The 23,127-nt window shown below is 45.4% G+C and overlaps 1 protein-coding gene across 1 annotated transcript in view; it reads right to left on the bottom strand.

Moving 5' to 3' along the window:
• Positions 1-1,997: 1,997 nt before the first annotated feature.
• LOC104476860 (lethal(3)malignant brain tumor-like protein 4) overlaps positions 1,998-23,127 on the bottom strand; it is a 59,136-nt gene continuing 38,006 nt past the window's right edge. The window contains exons 15-23 of the mRNA XM_086764829.1: positions 21,987-22,097; positions 20,933-21,047; positions 20,720-20,825; positions 19,625-19,804; positions 18,112-18,243; positions 17,632-17,693; positions 13,969-14,135; positions 9,610-9,672; positions 1,998-6,252 (exon numbers count right to left, since the gene is read on the bottom strand). Of these exons, the coding sequence (XP_086620955.1) occupies positions 6,124-6,252; positions 9,610-9,672; positions 13,969-14,135; positions 17,632-17,693; positions 18,112-18,243; positions 19,625-19,804; positions 20,720-20,825; positions 20,933-21,047; positions 21,987-22,097 (1,065 nt within the window). The 3' untranslated portion in view covers positions 1,998-6,123. The remainder of the gene's footprint in view (positions 6,253-9,609; positions 9,673-13,968; positions 14,136-17,631; positions 17,694-18,111; positions 18,244-19,624; positions 19,805-20,719; positions 20,826-20,932; positions 21,048-21,986; positions 22,098-23,127) is intronic.

Raw genomic sequence — 23,127 nt, 5'->3', positions numbered from 1 at the left:
GCGTCGGGAGCTGGGTGCGCAGTGCACACCTCCTTTTACACCCACTGGTCACAGCAGGTTAACTGAGCCCTGGTTAAGATGCTGATTAACACCTCAACCCTGCTGCAAGAGCACAATGAAAATCAGTGTTTTAAAGGCAAATTTTGACCCCAGGGTTAACAAGAACGAAGGAGGGGCTCAAGGGAGAACTCAAAGCTCCCTGCAAGCGACAAAATCACACAATTCCCCATGAGCACTGCAGGTCACACCTTTGCTTACGGGAAACCATCACGCCTCAGGCAACAAGTGAAGGTTTGTGCACGTACCTTGTCACAGAGCTGGGTATCGCCGTCCTCCACGGGACAGAGCTGCTGGAGAGGAGGAGGAGGAGGAAGAGGAGGAGAAGAGGTCTCTTCTGGAGGTGCAGGCAAAGGGGGTTGCCCACCTGCTCCAATGGAGTGTGTGCAAACGCAACCCTTAAGTGCCGGCTTCCAAAGCTCAGTGTAATTACAAGGGCTGGACAAGCAGCAGAGTTTGAGAAGTTTGGCTCCGGTGGCTCGAGCCAGTCTGCAGGGCTGCAGCCAGGCTGGCGAGGGGAGAGGCACTGGGCAGAAGGATGATGCAAAGAAGCGATGAGAGTGGCATGTCCCTTCCACCATACTTTGTCTTCATCTTAAATCAAAGAGACCCCTCCACACAAGGGCCTCAATACAAGGGGAAAAAAAGTCCCAAAGAGTGTGGTCAGGGCTGACCATAGAACAACTCGAACATTTAAGCAGGCAAAAAACAAACTACAGGTTTTGCCTGCCCAAAGAGAAATATGGCTCAGGACAAAAAATTCCCTGCCTGCCTGAGCAGAATAATCTGCAAATCTAATCAGCCATTTGGCTGATTAATGCACCCTGCTCCGTTAAGACTTCTCCATCAAAATCTTGGTTAAAAAAAAAAATCCCTTCCGCAGAGAAATTCAGATATCACAAGTGCAATGACACAGACAAGCATGCATCTCAGCAGAACCCTGAGGGAACTAATAGAGCAAATAAAAGCAAAATTTGATGTTGCCAATCGTGCAACCAGCATCCAAGCTAACCAGACTGGGAATCCAATCACAGTAACAGAAGCAAACAAGCCGAGGTTTAAATAGAAGCAAAAAAACCTTGGAAGAGAAAAACCAATGAGAGCAAATGTTTACTCCGATGATGGGATAGTTTAGAAATTATGGCTGGGCGCCAACTCTCCAACATTTTTAGTTTTGAAAGGTCTGCTAACCTCAGCCGCTGCAGTGAATCCGCGCCCCGGTCCCCTCCTGCCCTCGGCTTGGCGACGCGCAGCAAGCGTGGCTGCCGCCTCTCAGCTCTGTCAGAAACACCTCTCTGAGGACTGGGACAAAAGCTTCCACCACCTGATTTTTGGGGAAAACCACCTGATGGCATATTGCACAGGGTTTTGCAGTTTATCAGCTAATTACAGCTGGAGCAGACACAAATGCCCAGGTGAGTTAACTGAAATTGTTACGGGGAAGAAGCCCAGGAAGGCATTAAGGAAGGTAACACAGGCACAAAGACCCCAAAATGCAGTTCTAATGTTGATTCGCACTGATAACAAGTTCTTGCTAGGTTTAGTTAAACACTCAACTTAGGAAGCTGCTTCAGGAAGAGGGCAGGGTCCTGGGATGGTCTGGGCTAGGAAGACGTGAGGGATTAAAATGCTGTGTCGGCAGCAGAGGACAGCAGGGAATCAGGGGATCATCACAGCCTCAGCTGACAATGCCAGCCAGGGCTGATGCTGTCCTGGGTACAAATCAACGAGAGCTCAAACAGACAGCTTTGCTCCACCAGATGAAAGAGATAAAAGATGAAAATGCTGCCTGTATTTTGATTTTAGGAGGAGGAAAACAAGGGGACAAAGCCATGGCCCAAGCCAGCCCGGTGACGGCCCTTCAGAGCAGCGAGCCAGCCCAGCTTCCCCACAAGCATGTGCCGGGGTCAGAGCCAACCACGGAAAGAACGAGTCAGGTCTGAGCTTATATTAATTTTATTCACGTTTCCAGAAGAAAGCGTCAGTGGAGTGCAATGTCATGGCTAGTGTCAAAAAGCTCAAGTATTTGTTTGGTTTAAAAGAGGCAAACATGTCAGAGGCCGAACCGAGACAAGGGGCGCACGCTCCCTTCCCCTGCACGTGTTTCCAGTTCAAGTAACAGGAATTTAAAAAATAAGCCAGCTCATCACATGACGGAGAGGATGTCAAAAACTTTAAAGCTTTCTGTGGTATAAATCCCTAAGCAGGGTATGAAAGTAGGAGGCAGGAAATCTTCTACAGCTGAACTAGCTTATCCCCTGGGCTGAATGTTGGTGGTTTTTTTTCCTTTGGTTGTGGGTTTTGCTATCAGTGTTGGGGAACACTTCTGTCCAACTTTAATGTGATTCACCACCCAGAGCAGAAATTTGCTGCTACTGGATTACAAGGATGATCATCAGTGATGGCACAGAAAAAATTTAAAAGGACTCTTTACCGAGGAGAAAAGGAGAAAAATGTGATTGTTTCGGATTTCAAAACCAGGGATATGAGACAAAAAGATACCCAGGAATAAGATCCATTTTAATGGAGATGCAAGACTTCCCAATTGCACTGCTGGCCCACGGGAAGCTGTCACAGCTCTGGGTTGCCTTTAAGTAATATATTGATATTTCTAAGTGACCTCTGGGCTCAGCTGGGCCAACAGCTGGTTTCTGCTGACATCTGACAGCAAAAGCCTGCAAAACCAGGTGGCATTAACCAGTTTCAGCTTCCTTCACCACACAGCTACAACTTTTGGCTTTCTGCTTCAAAGTGCATGTTTCCAATTAGACAACAAGGCATTAGACAATCAAAGGCATCTGCGGAGCCCTCGCCCTGCCCCAGGCCTGGATCAGGACTGGGAAAAGGCAGAGCTGGTTTAGTACAGGCAGAGTCCGGCAGCAGGAACATGCCACTGAGCCGCTGGGAACACGGGGCTCCCGGACGCAACCGAAACATCAGCAACCAATGAACTCCTAATTTACGGGGCTGAAAGATTGCTAGTTTAGGGTTTTTTTTTCCTGTCTTGTAAAAATAAGGGAATCTTAAACGTGTCCAGTGAAGACACTGGACATCTTTTTGCCCTTGTGTTATTGTGAAATTGCTCGATTTCATTAGAATATAGCTATATTTGGAAAAGGAGGCAGTAATAGATGCGTGCACATTCTTGCTTGCTCTGCAAAGACAATTACTGGATTACAAAAAAAAAAAAAGCACAAGAAGCACATTCCTCTTTCTTCTACCCCTAAAAGGGCTCCTCCTTCCTCCCTGCTGAAAGCACTACTGTCCCTGAACAAACTCCAAGTTCACATTTCCATCTTTGATCCAGCTGGCTTGGAAGCCTCTAGGATTAAAGATTTCTCTTCTGTTTGAATAATCCCAGTGACTAGAATCTCATTACTTGTTTCATCAATTCTCTTCATCCTCTATCTTTATATAGTAAAAGAGATGAAATAATGTTATATTTTGTTTTATTGCTGGAGGCAATCTGCTGTACCTACACTCAGTCTTCCAAAGGAAGGAGGTAAAGCAGAAAATACGGCAGGACTTGCTTGCTAGGAACAAGAGCAAGGCAAAATTGTACTCACCTCACCAGGCTGCGTGTCACAGAGGGGGACACTGAAGCAAAGAAGGGCTTAGGATTATTTAACAAGTCGGTGCAGAGCCGGGAACAAAACAGCACAGCTACAGATCCTCTGCTCCAGTTGTCAGGAAACAATTTTGCTCTGCCTGGAAGGCGAGTTGTGTCAGTGTCCAGGACATGCCACTTACAATTCAGGTCTTTACACTGACGCAGGATGCACAGAGCAGGATAAAGGAATGTGACTCTTTGGTGAATATCCTGGTTATCATACTAAAAATGTATCCTAATAAATTAATTTCATTAAATGCATATCTTGTCTAGTCCTTAACACTAAATTACTCTCCTGCAGTTGCCTGGCTGACATTTAATGTTTCAGCTATTAAATATTCCACCACCCCAATGTCTTCTCTGTGGAAGGCTTAAACTCCTTAAGATCTTATACAAAAATAGAAAGCATGGAGAAAAATTGCTCTATATATTAATCCAGGACCAAGTGGCTTCCGCAGTGTGGATTCTGCTCTATTTACAATTTTAAGGAACTAACTACTTTAGGCAAGTCACAAAGACCTTCTCAGCAGCTGGAAGGCTGGAGAAGGGACATGGACTGACTGGGGAAGGAAGACCAAGCGTGTTCCACGTGTCACCACGCAGTCATGGACAGCATGTTCATTCTCAGTTCCGATGGCTCTTGGAGAAGCTGCAGGGCTGGGACCACGGCGACAATATTGGTGACAAAGATGCCAAGTACAGGAGGGAGTTTGAGGTGCCTACGGACAGACGACATCTCACCATGCAATGCCCTGAGAAGTTCATGCAAGCCTGGGCTGAGGCTGATGGCACGCCGGCCTTCGGCAACACTGTGTACACACATTTACAGCACTTGGAGGGGTTCACACACACAGGGTTCAGCCTCGCAACTCTGAATGAAGGAGTGAAAAGGCTTCCCTAGCTAAGATGTTCTAGCTGAACTCCAGAGCAGCCAAATATCACCAGAGGAAGAGTGAGGAGCTAGCATGCTGCCAGGCATGAAAGGAATCACTGAGCAGAGACCCAGCGGGGCTCTCTGCTTCTCCCAGGGCTTCCATTGTAATAGGACAGCTCTGGGATTAACGGTGTGGAAACCCCACATCCAGGACATTGTAGTCCCATGTCCTCCTTCGTAAAACTACGCTCACCCTGACTTTTAGCAGAGAAGGAAATACTTGTGCTCCCCTACTGCCAGGAGAGCACAGACTGCATACACAGGAACACAGCCACAAGCTTTGCTTCCTCCCTGATGCAGATTAGCTCTCTCTTTTGAGAAGCAATTCTTACCTTCTTTTGCTGTCTCTTCAAACCCTGATCTGATTCCCCTCCAGTCAACTTCCCTGTGTGCTCTGCCTGCCTTGTCTCTAGAGAGGGACAGGAGCTGGTGCCCTGCTGCCACAGCACACTGACTCTGGTAGAACACTGGTAGAACAGACCGAAGTCCACCTGGAGGCTGAAAAGGCTAAAGCACTAAGCGTTCGTGAGTTTCGGTTGTTCAAAAATAAAAGCAAATTGTTTCTAGGAAATCTGTTGGCATCTGTATGCACATGCTCGCCACTGCTGGGTTTCCAACTTGTATTCCTAGCATTTGGCTGACAGTGGAGAGGACAAGAATGAACCCATCAAACTCCCAAGTGCTCCAGACTGCGTTCTTTTGCTCTAAGATGTTCCTGGTCCAGACAGCAGTTGCACAAAAGCATTGATGGGAGAATTATACCTAGAATATTTATCTTTGTCTCCTGTGGGAGACATCTTTTTGAGAGATTTTTGCCTACCCAAAGCCTATCTACACCCGGCTTGCTTTCCCCTGTCTGGTGGCATGAATGAGAACATTTTGCTTGTTACCAGAAACGATGCAAGTCATCCCTGACAGAAACCCTTTGTCCACGCTACCTTTCTGCTGCAGTGTTAGCAGCCCAGTAGCAAAGGGTACTGAACAACTATGAGAAACTGGAATTTAAAAATCAGTCCTGGAGAGTACAGCTCTCGAGTCACAGCACTGAAGGACACGGGTGAGTTGCTCTGAAGTGCATCTTTTCCCTATTTTCTTACTGCGTTTTCTCAGCATTTTTATACACACAGAACACATTAAACATGCTGGTGATAACTCAGTCTCTCTTTCAGGCACTGTCATTGGACACAGCAGGCATTTTACTCATAGCTTTCTTCTGGCTATTGCAGCTCTACCAATGTTACTCTGGATTCCCCTTATAACCGGAGGTGTCTTCTAGATCTCAGAAAGAGATTGATATATCAAAACCAAATTCAATTACAAAATATAATAATATCGTCTTCTCGGAAGTGAAGCTGCCCCATATTCCAGACTGTGGCAGGATTTTTAGGTCCTCAAAAGATTTTTAGTAAGTTCTACTTAAAATATATCTGAGTCACGATCTGCCTGTGCGGCACGTTGTAATGCTCTCAGTTGAAGATCTGTTCCCTGTCAATTCCTCGTGGGCTCTGCCAAAGGGCTCTTCTCAGTTGTCTTCTGCAGACTTGAACATGAGAATGGCATTGTAGATCTTCAGTGCAGGACCCAACTTGATACTGAGTATTTTAACTATGTCACTCTGGTTCAGGAGCAGGAAGGCCTCACCATCTATCTGCTAGAGGTTGGAAACACAACACAAGACAAAGATTACCTACCATCCAGAGACAGGCAGGATTCTCACTTCTGGTCATTCAATTAAACAACGTACTTTGAACTGAGGAATGAAAGTACGAACACAGCTCTGAAGACTGAAACCTTGTATTTCTCCCTACTTCTGGCACCTTGTGAGGTTCCGGGCACGCTGCCCTTTCCAAGGGTTCCAGGAGCCCTTTGTCTAGAAACAGAGAATCCTGAGTGTGGGCAAGGCTTACGGAGAGACCATGAGAAGGATGATGGTTCATTAGACTTTATATTCACTGTAATTGCTCAAAAAAGCCAACAACTGTCAAAAATCCTACGGCCTATTTACAATCTGTGGCCAGAAATCAGATCAGGAAATCCAGAATGTGAGTCTTCAGGGGACAGCTATCAAAGAATTAATATATTACACTAATCTACAATGATAAGAAATATAAAATCACCATTTCCTAGTGCATTCATTACATATTGTCATTTGCACAGACTCTTCGATTCAAGTTAACCTGTTCAGAGTAAAATTTAAAGCCAAACACCCCTTTTTTTTTCTGCTTCTTCTGGTCAGCTCTGCTAAAAGCCTTACAGATGAGAAAAACTCCTGAGCTGTGACCATCTCGCTGCTCTCACAAATAGGATGTACTATGCCCACAGACAGCAAGTCTCTGTTTAAAGGAGAAACTGAGGCTATTGTGAAATCATTTTCAACGACACTAGCACACGGCAAAGAGATCATGTGCTATATAATACAGGGCATAGTAAAGACACGCAATCTGTCTGAACTTTCATACTCACTCTCCTAATCCATCAGCAAGGAGATATTCAGTTAGATTTAAAGTAAGCAAGCGAAAAACATACTACCTTGTGAAAACACAGGATGCTCTAGGTAGCAGTAAGTGGAATCATAACATTATTTTAAGAAAAGGTTAAAAATTTACTTGGGTTTACAAGAACATCCACAGAGACAACACAGATATAATTAATACAAACCCCAAACGCCGCAGGGAAGAAGCCAAGATTAACGGGCACAGACAAACAATATGTGTCTCTCTAAGTTATTCCATTAAAGTCCATTTACAGGGACTGGCAGCATCCCATCCTCTCACTTGATGTTCACCAGTGCAGCAGACAACACCGGCCACTCAACTCATCCAGAATAACAATTCTTCTATTTCTGTAGCCTTCCTAACCAGAACCTTTTTGGTCGTCAATGACTGGTGGAAGAGGGTACACTGAATAAACATGGACAAACATATAACTGAAGCAAAGAGCTGGGAGCCAGAAGATTTGGCTTCCTCTTCTCTAACCACACAAGAGTTACTTAAGTTACTTAGCAAGTTACTTAACCTCCCAGTATGTACACTGGAAATGACAACAGTGCTCCCAGTTCTCAGATGGCCACGCAGTGCCCCTGAATCTTACCTGCAAACTGCCTAGAGTCTACGCTACTGCAATGAGCGCATTAAAAATACCTTGAGATAAATGGACTGCTGCTTAAATTAAATAACAGTCAAGAGTACCAGGAAACTGTTGGAAAACAGCCCCACATTTCAAAACGCTTTTGAGTCCAATATTATTACTATGCTTCATTTTCATTGCATTGCCTCAAAGATGCTTATTTTAAACAGACTCTCCCTGAACTGGACCTAGAAACAAGCACAATGTTAGTGCCTCTGCCTTATTATTCACTTCTTTGCTCCATCTTATTTGGATGGTTTATAGTTCTGTGCACAATTTGTTCACTTCATTCCTAATGTAAGTAGCAACTTATCCCTCTCCCCCCTCACCAGGAGAAGTCTGCAAGGGATTTATTTATCCAAATCGGCGAGCACTCAAAGGCCTGATTACAGCTAATGGAGAATGCGAGCGGAGCTCAGCAGTCCTGTCACTCACACCTGAATTCTGGCCAAAGCCAAACTGCTAAAAGGATTTTAATTTCAAACTGATAATTCAGTTTGAACATAAACCTGAAAAACAACCCAAGCCCCTCTCATTCAGCATATGGAATCACACTTTGAGGCTGCAGAAAGTAAGGTATTAAAATAGAACACAGCTATGTCACTCTCTGAACCAGAAAGTGGTCATTGTGTTCAGGACTCATTACAATTATGGCTAGAAGAAATAAAACACATTGTGAATGGCTGGATTCATTAGAAGACTCGCTAGTTACATCTTGCCTACCAAACTCTCACCTCTGAATACATCTTCACTAGAATTTAGGATGCACTTTTTACACTCAGCGACACTGAAAGATCAGTTAATTCGAGTAAATGTCATTATTCCCACGATAATCAATTAAAGAGTATTCCTCCGTATTGTTACACTGTGAACAGTGCTTCTTGCAAGCCTCCATTTATTTTGCTTTATATTTTGTGTGTGTGCATATTTTTTTAAAACAAGGGAAAACAAAATACAAATACATCAATCCCATAAAATGCACTACAGCCTGATTCATCCTGAAAGGAAGCCAGCTCTGGGGAGCAGCCATCTATTAAAAACCTGCCCTTTACAGACGCTACAACGTGCAATGCTTTTCCTCAGTACAGAGTGCGCTCAGCGCCGCACAGAACAGAGAACGTACAGACTCTTCCTTCAAGCTCTTACAATCAGGCAGCAGAGCTGTGGTGATAGAAGGGGAGGTACATCTGTGCCAATTTATCAGGGGCTCATAAAGAATCTCCAAGTCATACCTGCAAGGTAACTGGAAGCTGAGCCTAAGTGACATGCAAAGAAGTGTGCTAAGAAAGAGGACAGCCATACCCTGCACTAGCTGTGGTTTCTCAGAAGTCACACACAAAGTGGGAACATGTTCCAACTCCACCCCGGCAAGTGGCAGCAAAGACAGGACACACTGCGTGCAAGAGATCCTCTGACTTCCCAACCGCTGTTTGTCCAAGGAAAAGTTCCCCTCCTGCTCTCACCTCAGCCACAGGGGAAGCGAGCAATTCCTGGGAAACCCTACGGCTGCCAGCCTCACCAAGGGAAGCAGGCATATGTGCTCATTAGCAGGAGCAGATGAGATCTTCCTTGCACCATTCCAACAGGACATCTTTATAATGATGCCAAACCCGCTGCACAATGGTCCAAGGCAGGATGTTAAGCATAAGCTCAGCGATTGGAACTGCAGGGGAAATTTAAAGCAGCAGAATGCAATTAGCCATGCTGGAGAATTCAGCTTGATGCTGGAACCGCCTCCTAAATGCCACAGGCTCTTCAATGCCAAGCTAGGAGCATGTCTACGCTCTCTGTGCTGTAACTCCAGAGTAACGGGATACAAAACTACCTCGCTGCCATCGGACTGCCAGTGGCCCAACAAAGCAGTTGGGCAGGCTTGACTTACCTCTTCCCTGAAAACAGATGCTTGTTCTTTGCAACCAGGTAAACGCTGGATAAAGCTTACCACCTGGAATTACATTTGTAAAAAGAGAAACATGGGCAATTAAAATGAGGTACCATCAAGAAAAAAGGTCGTATCTCTGTATATGAGTTCTATATGCAATAATTTTTAAAACTGTAATACTTACAACTCTCCCATTAATGAAGGGTATGTATGAAAAACATTACTGGGTTGTTGCTGCAACACCCCTGCCAAACATACTCTGGTTACCTATACTACCTCCCCTATTGTCTTTTGACCATTTCTCTTGCTGTTAAAAGTCCACTTTCTCCAGTGCTCAAAAGGATGCGCATAAAATATCAACAGTATTTTTACAGAAAAAAAGCCATATATGGCTATACTATTTTAAACCCATCCACAGCTTCACTTTCTCTAGAGTATTGTTGGAAAGTAAAATTAAAAAGGATTTAGACAGTTTCCCACGATGGCATCCTCTAAGAGACAAGGTAAACCAACCGAATGAGTACTGCTGGTTTACCAACATAACAGAAGGCAGAAGAGCTGGGAAGGAAAGGAGTTTTGGTTTGATTTAATCTGTGGTGGGTGCACAGGATCCACAGAACTAACAGGATTAAAGAAGTAAAAGTTAATTTTACATTTCCCATTAGGGAAAACCTTTCTAAGCAGGAAATCCGTTAACATTTGGAATAATCTCCCCGGAGACATGCAAGCAGCCCTTGGATTACATTATATAACACTAAGTAGCGCGAGGAGCACTCCTGAACGCAGTGGAGGATGACTTAATATGTATTGTCTTCTCCAGCTGCAGCTTCACTGGTTCATAGAAGATACGTCTCATATTGAGGCATAATCAGATCAAACATCTCATGCTAATTGGATGCTCCCTTGCAGGAGCAGCTGTTTCATGAGGCATATTCATTTGAGTATTACAGATGTGACATTTCTTCCATGAACACAAACAGACAAACAGTTAAGAGGGATCACTGTCAAACAGGAGCTTCCCTTTAACTCACGATTGTCAGACCCTCTCCTAAATCGTGTCACTGCAGCTCCAGCTGATGTCACCACTTGACTAATTTGATGCCCTTCCCCCAGTTCCAACCACGCAGGAACGGAGCTGTCAGCGTGCCCTCCAGTCTTGCTCTAGCCTGACAGAAGCCGATTTTTGGTGAATAGCTCTGCACCCCGTTGTTTTTGTCATATAATCCGAAAGCAAAGCACCCCTCTCACGCCTTGCCCTTACCTGCTCCTAGTAGGGACAGGTCCATTTTAAAGGGAACCCCTAAAATGCACAGCTCCATTGGGCAGTGACTCCAAATTTTATTCTGTACAAGTACAAACTCCTGTTACAAACAAATAACAAAATACTACTTTCCTTTTTGAATCCCTCTCCTCATAATTAAAACACAAATGAAAATCATTCTGCAGGGTTTACTACCTTACAGGATTTAAGACCCCTCAGGGCAAGACGATAAGAGGCTGGTAGAAATCTCTGCGGAATGATCTGAGCTTGCCTTGCTCCCGTGTCCTTCCCTGCACAACTGCTGCTGGCTACTGTCACAGACACCGAGTGACAGGCCTTTGATCTGTCCCAGAAGTAATTTGTACAGACACTGCAAGCACTCTGCGCCACAAGAGTGGCCTTTTAAGCAATCAGGAATCCCGGGGTTTATCAGAAATGGAGAAAAGAGAGGGACAGAGGATGCAAGAGGAGAACATGGGAGAGGAGGTCTGAGGATGCAAACCAGACCCTGGGCTCCACCGAGCCCTCAAGATGGGGGTGGGAGAGGTGTCGGACAGGTTAGGAGCACAGCGGGATCAGGCAGATGAGGGCTTTTCCTTTGAAGAGGGGAATGTCTGTCTGCCCTTCCTGCTGGTAACAACCTCAGTGATCACAGAGCTGTCCGGTGGCAGCGTCTTATACTACAACTACATGTTGTAAAGGGAAGGGGGTTGAAAAAGGGCTTTACGTAATTCTGAGAACATCTTAGAAACTCCATGCAAGCCGTATGGAAGGTGCTGACGCAACCCCAGCTGTGTGCGATACACTGAAACCAGCACAGTCCCGGTATACCTTCTTGGTAAAGTCTGAAGGCAGTTTCACATGACTCTCCTTCAATATCACGCTACAGCAGAACTGACAGCCCCTGGTCAGACTCTGCAGAGAGGAGCTGGGTTTAATTGGGATTTAGTCACCCATAAGCAATTACCACAAGGACAGTCCCCACAAGGTATTAGCATCTGATGCAGGATTAACTAACGAACAATACAACTTGAGCACATATTAATGTTCTTCCGTGATTCACTATCCTTCACTAGCTGTGCACTGAAAACATGACAGGAAGCTTTCAATAAATTACAAAGCTGCATTAAAGTACCTACTCTTGTTGACTGTTCAGTGCTACCAAGAGTTTCTTACCTTGAGGGCCCCTAAACACTGCTGATGCTCTGCCGTTTCAGCTGTTCTCAACCGACAGAGAATTAAAGCAACATTTTTTTTTCTTAATGTGGGTTTTATAAAATAAAAACAGTTCTTCAGTCTGAAACCAAAGGGGAATTTGCTCTTTGTTTCAGATCAACAGAATGGCCTCCTTTGTGCAGTAGAGTTCAAAGCACAACCCAAAGGCAAATGTTTGCCCTGTAGGAAGATGTTAGGAGCCCAAATGCCGACAGATCAAATCTATTTTGGACTCACTGAAACACAAAGTCCTGCTGCTTTCATCTTCCAGACCTGCGGCTACATTTCACCCCACACACAGATCCTGCAAGTGCTCATACAGAGGCCAAACCGATTCCTATGGGAACCTGCGATGAACACCATTCGCAAAACCAGATCCACTTTACTGAAATTCAAGACAAAACCTGTAACGACTTTAGCCACTCCATTGTGGTGCTGCAACTATCTTTTTAATGTGCCATTCACACTCCTACTGGCAGTCGAAACTTCATCAGCTGGTTCAGGCTGCAGCACAGAGCACAGTTCAGTGTATTCTGGGTTTTGAATCGCTATATCCAGCATGCCCTGCATTCATGCCCTGTGGTCTCGGCTTATATTCATCCATTATCACAAACTAATATCCCAGTTAAATTTACCCAGTAGTTGCTTTAAAGGTCAACTGCAAAGGACAGATTTTATTTGGCTTGTATCCTAACTGTGTTCTTCCATGAACCAGCCTCCATGTTTCATCCAAAAGAAAGAGATTTTGATTTTCATGTCAGAGGATTACTTGCTTCTGCCTTTATTGATTTTCTGAAAGACCTTTTGGAAAAATCATTGGAAGCTTTCTCAAAAGGATACGAACAGCAAATCAGAGAGGTTTCTTCCTCCTTGCTATGAATTTAATTCAAATACATTTTCATTACAAAAACAATAACAAAAAAGATGAAGTTTTAAACCAGCCACACTAATCGCTCTAGTCCCTTCACAACCGCTGTGGTTTCTGTCTCTGTGATACTGCAATCCCTACAGTCTCCTATCAGTTCTCCAGCATGAAGAGCAAAGTCAAGATTGGATTTATCTGATGTAAGAGGCACTTAGGGAAAACACACTCTAAAAGTCTCTGAAGATTCTCCACGTATCACAAAGAAAAGCGCCTTTTTCCTGCTTTGCAGACCACCTGCATCCTTGCAAGCACAACATTACAGGACATTTCTCTTGAATTAAACAGCCTGTGATTAAGCATCAGGATCCGTACTGCCACCGCTCCCCAAGCAGAGATACAAATATTATTTATGCCCAAGGCATTGAGGCAAAAACCAACTACTCAGCACACAAAAGATACCAGCTTCTTCGCACGCCACCTAATTACAGGAGACATCTCAAGAGCTAGGACTGCAGAGACGTATCCCCAGCTGCACAGCTACCTCCAGCAGAAATCAGGTCAGGCTGTGGGAAGTTTTGTTCCAGGGGAATCAGGCAGGGAGATGCAGGAGTGGGCATGCACAGTGCAATTTGGAATTATCTGCAATGTAAAAGTGAATCAGCAGCAAAGTCATAGGAGAGGGGGTGGGAGATCACAGAGAAACGGACTCTGCTGTCAGAATCATGTTTCAGGCCTGAGGACTAAGAACCAAGAGGTAAATAAATAAACAAACAAAGGGAGGGAATCCTGTTCAGGGAAATAAGCCGTGGACTCCGGAGGGTTAATAGGGATCCTTCCCCTCCTGTATAAAGGGACTTGGGTGTAACTTCTAGCTGAGTCAGCTATGGCATATGCAAACAGAAGAACATTGCCTAGGGAAGGAGAGAACACAAAGACGTCCTCCAATTAGCACTCCAGAAGAGGAGGGCTCTGCCATTCCCACACCCCAAGAGAGCAGAACAGGGAACAGGTAACTCACCTCTTCCACAGTCCATTTGGCCACGTGTTTGGCCGTGAGACCCGAGACCTCTGGCAAGAGCTTGCAGTGCTGCTCCCAGTAGAGATGGAGGCGGTGGGTTGGGTTAGAGGTCAGGGAAGGCATGAAGATGGACTGGTGGAGGGCCTGCTGGAGATCCAAATCAGGGTCTGGAAAAGGAAACAAGACAAGTTAGAGTGAAGCTTCAAATAGGAGCAAGTACGACAAAGCAGAAGGAAGGGTCACACTCTAGAGGGAAAAGCAAGGCAGGGCAAGCAGATGGCCAGGCACGGCTACTGCATGGCACGCTGAGCTTTCAGGACTCCCGAGAAGGAGAAAGAAAAAAAAAGACAAGATAAGATTGCCAGGCTGGAGGCTTTATCGTTAGCTTCTTCCCTGGAAAATGATGTCATGCTGCTAACAGAGAAGATGTTTGCAGCTTTTTATTGACAAGGTGGAGGAGTTCTGGTAACAGCATCTTCGGCTGGAAACTAATGGCATCGTTCCAGCTCACAGCTGTAGCCAGCCTGGGAGGAGTGCTACGTGTGCCAGCTGATGGCCTAGGCTCGCAGCCTCCCAGGCCAGGAGCGCTGCACCTCACCTCCAGACATCAACTCCTTCCTCATGTGGCAATGACAGAAGCTTTAAAAATCAAGGCAAAAAAAGGAAGAAATCACCCCTCCCTAATGAGATCACCCGAGTAGTGCAGAGTCATGGTCCTACAGGGACTTGCCTGGTTATACAACACAAAGCAAAGCAGAGGATGGAAACAAGATGGGAAACATTCCTCTGGGTTACAGCAGTAAACCTGTGCTGCCCCCTCGCCCCCCGCCCTGTCAGGCTGTGTGCGGGGTGCGCAGGCTGCCCGGTGCCATCCCATGGCAACTGTACAAAATTCTCATTTTCCTCCTGCCTTCGGAGCAAGGTTCAGAGTGCCCAGCGCCCGTACAGCTGCGCTCGCCTCTGCCGGGTTTGCTCACTTTTGGCACAAACGGATGTTGGTAGGACGGTGTCTAAGGATCTGTGGGGTGCGCCAGTCACTACATGTAAGGCTCAAAGGAAAACACTGTTAAGTGTTATGAAGAAGTAAATTTCCATTATTTGTCTGCTCTTCACCAGCCAAAGCAAAAGCAGCGCTGGAAGCAGAGCCTGATCTAGCAAAAGGTCACTCCCCTGTCCCCAGCTGTGTCACCTTACCTCGTCTCCACCTCCTAAAGGATGTGGAACAGTACCAAATACAGGTCTCTACTTCTGAGACTAAAGAGGGACGATTTAAAAAAATAAAGCCTGAGTAAGAACTGCTCAGTTCAAGAGCTGATGCTGCCGGTGACAGCAGGGCACAGGACACTGCTCTGGGGAGGGCTGCCAGCTCCTCCCCACCTGCCTCCCCCACCTCCCCGGTGGCAGAGGCAGCAGCTGGCCTTGTCCCACCGCCCTGCTGCAGGAGATCCTACTTGTGCCCAAGGTTTTCGTGCTGCCACGTCCCTGCTGGGTGGGCACTGCCTCTGACACAGACTGCCCCCTCTCTTCACTAAGCCCAAATCCTCACAGGTAAGCATCCAAAGCATGACCTAAACAAATTACTTTCCCTTCTGAGAAAGAAGCAGAAGTTCTAATAGTTTAAACGTAGATGGGATGAAAACTCCGGGTAATCGTGAAATTACAGGTCAGTGTATTATTGCAGAATTTCCCTCCACTGATTTCCATCATTCTGTTTAAGGTGAATGCAAAGGAAGAGCCGACAGCTTTCCCTGCCGGCTGCAACTGCAGCTCACAGCTGGCAGACTTCTCCAGCTCTGACTGCAGAAGTCAGCACTAGGTAAAAATGAGTATTAAAAAAAAAAAAAAAAAAAAAAAGCTAGGCACCTGTCCCAGTTTGTGCCTGCTTAGCTATTTTTGATTGGAGACTTATTACCATGTTAAATCCTCCTAAAAGCCTGGTCAGCTCAGTTCTCTGAAATAGCTTTTTATAGTAAATCTGAAAGCTAAGCATATGGTTTGCTAAAGTGATATCAGAAAGCTCCTCTTAAAACTTAACCTATCACATACCAGAAAAAAAAAAAGATATCATTTTTCCATTTAATTTTTTGGGGTTGTTCTGGTTTTGTTAGTGAGGGGGGGCCTAAGGTGGCAGCTTCTGTAGGAAGCTGCTGGAAGTCGCTCCCCTTTGTTCAGGGGACTCGGCCAGGCCTGGGGCGGACCTGCTGCTGGCCAAGGCCGAGCCGATTGGTAGCAGAATGTCCCGTGATAAAGCCTCTGCGATAACGTATTTAAGTAGGGGAAAACAGAAAAAAAAAAGCAGAGAAGATGTGAAGGAGCTGAGCCGGGGGCAGAGAGGGGGAGGTGCGAGCCTCATGGGCCTTGCAGGCCTCACCCTCTGGCCTCTCACCAGGCAGCGGACTGGGCCCAACTCGGCCCGGCCTGGCTGCAAGAAGTGGAGAGGAGATGAGAAGTGAATAAGATGTAAAAAGGATCCTGAGAGGCATCTGCCAGCCTGTTGTGAGGAACGGCTGCAGACGCCAAAGTGAGTGAAGAAGGAGGGGGAGCAGTAATGCGGCTCCTGGCCAAGATTCCCCTGCAGCCCGTGGTGACGACCATGGTGGAGCAGGTTGTCCCCCTGCAGCCCATGGAGGTCCACGGAGGAGCAGAGATCCACCTGCAGCCCGTGGAGGACCCCGTACCGGGGGAGGTGGATGCCTGAAGGAGGCTGTGGCCCGTGGAGGGCCCACTGGGACAGCTGTTCTGGAGGGGCTGCACCCCGTGGAAGAGATGACCCACGCCGGAGCAGTTTCAGGAAGGACTGTGGCCCGTGGGAGGGACCCCACACTGGAGCAGGGGAGGAATGCGAGGAGTCCCCCGACGATGATACAGTGGCGTAAAACAACGCGTGATGAACTGACCGCGACCCCCATTCCCTTTCCCCCCCCGTGCCGCTTGGGAGGGGAAGGTAGTAGAGATAATGTTAAGCCCAGGAAGAGGGAGGGGTGGGGGGAGGTTATCTTGTTCCCTGTCTCATTCTTCTGCTAGTTTTAGAAATAAATGAATAGTTTTCCCCAAGTCAAACCTGTTTTGCCCATGACGGTAACTTTAAGGATTTCTCCCTGTCCTTATCTCAAACCTCGAGCCGTTTTTCTTATATCATCTCCTCCTATTCTCTCGGAGGGTGGGGGGAGCGAGAGAGAGACTGCGTAGTCTGGTCCCGATTGGGGCTGAACTACGACAGGGGTTTTTGTCATCCTTAGGAGAAGCTTATAAAAGTAACTACCCAAAATGATTCTAACTTCGTTTCTGAACGCCTTATGGGGTCTAAAGAAGTCAATGGAACTTAACCTACACGCCAAGTCTCCCTTGTCACCTCCGCTGGCTCTGTCAGCAGAACAGTCATCGACTACCTGGGGAACAAAAACCCCATGCTGCTTCAGAAGAGTCAGCAGTGGTACAAGACATGGTGCAAGCTTGTCTTCTCAGTTAATGAACACGAGGCTTCACTCTACAAAGTATTAAATCTTTCACTTCTAAGTAATTTACCCTTCCTCTTTATTTTGAAGGAAGAAAGCACATGCTTCCTCTTGACTGTGGAATCAACAACAAAAGCTGTAAAGTTTTAAATGCTCCTTGTGATACATCTATGCACACACACAGAAAAAGAAAGAAAATTTAACCAACCTTTTCCATTGCTTTCCTGTTTCACCAGCTGGAACTTTATATAGGCATGCGAGCACCCAAGCCTGAAAGCATCAATTACAAAACTTTTCAAAACATACACAAATTTATATAATTCATTCTCTATACAAAGATTAATGGGACTTGTAGGAATCAAAAACTTTTCCCTTTTAAAATAAGCAATAGCACTGCTCTGTTCATGACCGGACAGAGCAGCTGTCACCACTCTGTCCGTGATTAAGGACTGTGCTATTAAATTCATGGATAGAACTCAGATTCGAGTTTACTGCAGGAAAGAGAGGGCCCAAAATAATGGGAGGAAGGGAGGAGATTAACCGTGTCATTCTAAAACTCTATGCTGCAAACCTCTGATCAAATTGGACTGTTCTAAGTTATGATTCACATCTCTATTTCAGATATAGCAGTAGCACCAAGAAACACAACTGTCCATGCATGAAAATACATCACAAAAATCTTATTTACTTTTTCGGTTTGGCTTTGATGTCTGCAGAGGAATCCTCTTCTACCCAGTCTCTCTCTTGATTGTTTTCAGACTGTTCTGACAGACTGTGAACACTGCTTTGACATGACTTTTCACTGTCTTGTGCAGATTTTCTGGAAAGACAGATAAACGATAGTAGCTAAACTGACATCCTCTGTTCCCTGTTCCCGCAGGAGAGCAAAGCTGGCTGCTCCTTGCAAGTGAGAGCAACAACTACCACCTAGTGGTAGCAGCTTTCCTCTCCCCACCATCACTGCTGGCGCGGTACAAAGTGCTTTTTTACTCTTCAGCACGGATTGAGAGAGATTATGTGAAACAAATCAGCCCCTGTGGACTGAGGCTTTGATCCCAGCAGCTACAAGAAACTCACTGAAGCATGTGTTATGGTGAAATCAAGAGATTTAAGATTTTTGAATCCTGATTCCTCTGGATAACATTTAAGAGACTCCATGACTGAGTTTGATGCATAAACTGAGCTACACAGTTGCCCAGGAAAGGATAAGCAGTAGGGAGTTACCAGATTTGCATACTGAATTCAGACCTCTCATTGTCAGGAAATGAAATACTTAGAAGAATACAAATATATTACCATTTTAGAATGCCTTTTATTTTGCCAGAATCCTAAAGCTCCTGAGAGAGCTTTATGGTAACAGTGTCATTAAAATGCAATTAATTCTGGGGTTGAGATGACCAAATGGAGACTTTTGCATATTTCTGGGATGGGAGGAGGCAAATTTTGGCCATGTATGCCAGGGAGGGGAGAGAAGTATTCCTTTTTTTTCTGGACAAATGTATCTTAAAAATGTTATAAATATAAGCAAACCAAATAAACTTCAAAATGTATATAAGACTTCATACACAAAAAAGACCAAAAGTACTGCTGGAGTTTGCCCTAGTGAGGCTGGATTCATACAGACTAAAGGTGGCAACAACAAAAGCCTTCATGTCCAGGTCTGTCCCGTGACACATTTTAACGGCCTCCCGCAATCTAAGAACTAATACACGGTTTGCTTCAAGGATACTCAACTCCAAGATTTTAATGTAAGAAAATAAAATATCTGAAGGAGCTCCATTTGTTTGCCAAGTGATACACATACAGTCATTAGGCCTACCAGAGCAACGCAGCCCGCTCTGGGATGGATTGCAGTTACAGTTTAATAGTGCAAAATAACCTTGCTTGACAGTTTTAGGACAGGAAATGAAGGAAAAGAATATATTTCAAATTGAAACACCAAGGAAAATTTATGGAGACAGCATGCAATTTCCTTTGTTGGAATGTGACCAGAGTAGCAGGATTAAAGAATCAAGAAATCTATTAAAGCATATGAGGGTATAAAAGTGTACTGCTCTGCGTTAAGAGCGTCTGGGGCATGGGTCAATACCACAGACAGAGGAACTCAATGCTCTGCTGCTTCTCTGGCAATTTCTGTGTTTTTCAGCCTTGTAAAATGGTTTTGCTCCCCAGTACCTGCCCAAGAAAAGGGTCCAGCTCACCTGGATTGTGGAGAGCCCTCCTGAAAAGACTCTCCTGCTCCCAAGAGAAACGGGGCAAGAGTCTCCAGCCTCTTCGCTCTCTGCGTGCTATTGCCAGGGGAAGCTCTCTCCCCGCTCAGGCGGTCCTGTAACAAGTTTTCTCTGTTGAGGTTCACATCAGAATATGGGCAGCCAACTAATCTGTGTTAAAGAGAAAAAAAAAAAAAGAGAGCGATGACAATGCATGTTTTAAAGTCACACAGTCTTACCAGCCTCAGGCAGACATATCCATCAACAAACCCAGAAAAAGAGGGGCCAGAAACATTCAGGGAGATGTTATTACCCAGTTTTATGTGTGGGAAAGCAGGGGACTACATGACAATGTTAGAAACCAAAGTCGTGTTTCTAAAGAGACACCTCAGAGAACAAGAAGAGCTCTTTGTCTGTAAACTGCTTGCCTGAACATTATTTCATGAAACAACAGAGTCCTGCAACTTTCACTCTGAAAAATTCAAAGCCCTTTACCACATTACATACTACTAGATCTTCAGCCATCCCATCTGAGATTGTTTTCTTGCTCTTTAAAATAGTTTAATCAGGAAAAACCTTTCTTTTCCAAGAACACATAAGAATGCTCCTTGCAGGGGGGCTGGACTAGATGACCTTTGAAGGTCCCTTCCAACCCTAACCATTCTATGATTCTATGATTCTAAATCAAAATGCAGAGTACAAAACATGAGCTACCTCTCCCCACTCTTGCACTTTAATAATCCACCCACACTCTCTCCCTTGCCGTCTCCTTGCATGCTGTTCTTGGGTATATTATTTTATAAAAAAAAAGAATTCCTTCAGTAATGGTGGTGTAGAAATTGGAGTGAATTACTCTCTTGGATTGCATTGCAGTTGTAATGATTATCCTGGTATAAACAGATTTTACGATGAAACAGCACATTTAGACACAAGAGGGAGCTACAATTGCAGTTATAACTACCTCCAGAATAAACACCCTGAGATAATTTCAGGGCAGTGCAGGTGCTTGTTGCTGCATTATTATTACGGGGACAGCAGTCAGCCTCTCGCAGGCAGAACCCTTATAAAAACATCCCATATACATACGTATAATGTGTTCCATATCGTGGTCCCCTGACGTGACCGATACCACAGCAGCCTGGAGTAGGACACGCTTGTCCCACTGTTCCCACTCGATCAACAGCACCTGGTACTAAGAAAAAAAAAGTTAAACAGATTCGTAAAACGCTCCCTGATCTGAAGAGTAGACTGCACTTAGGAAAATTATTCAACATAACAATATGATGTCATGAACTTTACCTAGAGGGACTTGCAAATCATGTCCAGTTTTTGCACACCACTCTGCTGGATGAACATCAGGGCTGTCTGCATCAATCCAGAAATCATAATTATGGTCCCAACCATCAAAATGTATCTATAAGAAGCACAAAGTGTCAGTGAGAAATACAGTTAAGGACATGACTCAGCTTTTATTTTAGCTTCCCTCTTTGTTTCACCTTGCTCAACCTGGGGCTGATTCATTCAATCTTTCAGTCAGGCACAACTGTCCTTTGCGCTCAGTGTAACTGTTTTCCTGATCCCTGCATCTATGTTTTACAGAACAACCAGATTCTGGTGACACAGTCAAACCACAGGGTCTGCAAGAAAGCACAGACCATGAGGTGCTCCAGCACACTCTACACTCAAAGACTCAATCTACATGAACTGCATTGCTTATTTAATTGTTTTCTGAGGATCCCAAAACACCATAAAAGCCAACGAGTTCAGTAAGTTTTGCAGTGAACAAGCTAGATCTTCTGCTAACTAGTAGTAGTTAGCTCAGATACAGGTCAGGTTAACAGAGACTAAGGAACAGCGCAGCTTAAAGGCTACCGGGTTGTCTATGTGGCAAAGTTTCAAACAAATGTATGAACTGAATATCATGCTACTATATACTGGCAGAACTTGATTTTTGCTTGCAATCACAGCGGTGAAACTGAGAATCAAATGGTTGGTTGATGGAGAGCAAACTCTACTCCTGTCCACATAATCACCTTTTGGAAAGGAGATCTGTGGCTGCAAAGCCCCCATCAGCGCAGCCTCCACTTTAGCTCGCTGATATTAAATCTCTCAGAAGCCAAAGCACACAAAATTTTTCTGAAAACATATTAATGTGAAAAGAATTAGTTAAAATGCATTTATGCAACAAATTCATACTGGAAAATGAAATCATTTCCAGTTGGGCAGGCTTGGAGGCTAGATCATCTGCAAAGTGTTTGTTTGCCCGTCCTCATACCAAACGGGTATTTTTTCTGTACTGCCAATCACTATATTCCTTAGCACAAGGGCTCTGCGCTTTGAAGCAAGGTCATACCTTAATGCGATGGTCGTCTCTGTCAACTATTGTTGCCACTCTTATCAAGATGGGATTTCTTCTGTCCACAGCCTCTAACTTCATATTAACTTGGAATCCATGAGCAGGACGCTGTAAGAGAGGATTGTAAGCAGAATGTTGAAAAGCCTGGGTGTTCAGAGCTAGCCACTTGCTCTGAATAAAATGTGCCGAAGTTTTCATCTACCATCCAAATGCCTTTGCAGCTTTGGCCCCTGATCTCACACAGCAGACTGCTTCAGAGGTAAAAAGCAGAGTTTCCCAGAGGACTAAGCTGTCTGTTTGTCAGCAGCCCAAAACTACACGAGAGGAAGTTTGAGCCTTCTCAGTGCAGAGGAGCATTTCACAGTCAGGGCAAGAGGCACTTCCCTAACAGAAAAAAGGCCAGAGACTACCACAACTCCACCAACACACAGACTCCGCAGCCTGACAGCAAAACTCCCAAACACAGCAGAGAAATGATCTCACATCTGCCAAGGACAGTGGCCAGCTTATCATAGAATCATAGAATTGCATGGTTGGATGGGACCTATAAGATCATCTAGTCCAACCGTCTTCCCACTACCATTGCTGCCACAGCTACTAAACCATATCCTGTAGCTTCTCATCAAGCCGCCTCTTGAACACTGCCAGGGACGGAGACTCCACCACCTCCCTGGGCAGGCCATTCCAGTGCCTGACCACTTTTTGGGAGAAAAAGTTTTTCCTCACGTCCAATCTAAACCTCCTCTGGTACAACTTGTGGCCATTTCCTCGGGTCCTGCTTGTTGCCTGGGAGAAGAGGCCAAACCCCCGCTCATCACAACCTGCCTTCAGGAAGCTATAGAGTGCAATGAGGTCTCCCCTGAGCCTCCTCTTCTCCAGACCAAACAATCCCAACTCTCTCAGCCGCTCCTCATAAGACTTGTGCTCCAGACCCCTCACCAGCTTTGTTGCCCTTCTCTGGACACGTTCCAGGGCTTCAATGTCTTTCTTGCAGTGAGGGGCCCAAAACTGAACACAATACTCAAGGTGCGGCCTCACCAGTGCCGAATACAGGGGGATGATTACCTCCCTGCTCCTGCTGGCCACACTATTTCTAATGCAGGCCAGGACGCCGTTGGCCCTCTTGGCCACCTGGGCA

The sequence above is a fragment of the Chlamydotis macqueenii genome, chromosome 22 (genome assembly GCF_036417535.1).
Source record: "Chlamydotis macqueenii isolate bChlMac1 chromosome 22, bChlMac1.mat, whole genome shotgun sequence".
Lineage (NCBI taxonomy): Eukaryota > Metazoa > Chordata > Aves > Otidiformes > Otididae > Chlamydotis > Chlamydotis macqueenii.
Note: the sequence above shows the minus strand (reverse complement) of the source record. Positions and strands in the feature narration are given on the sequence as shown.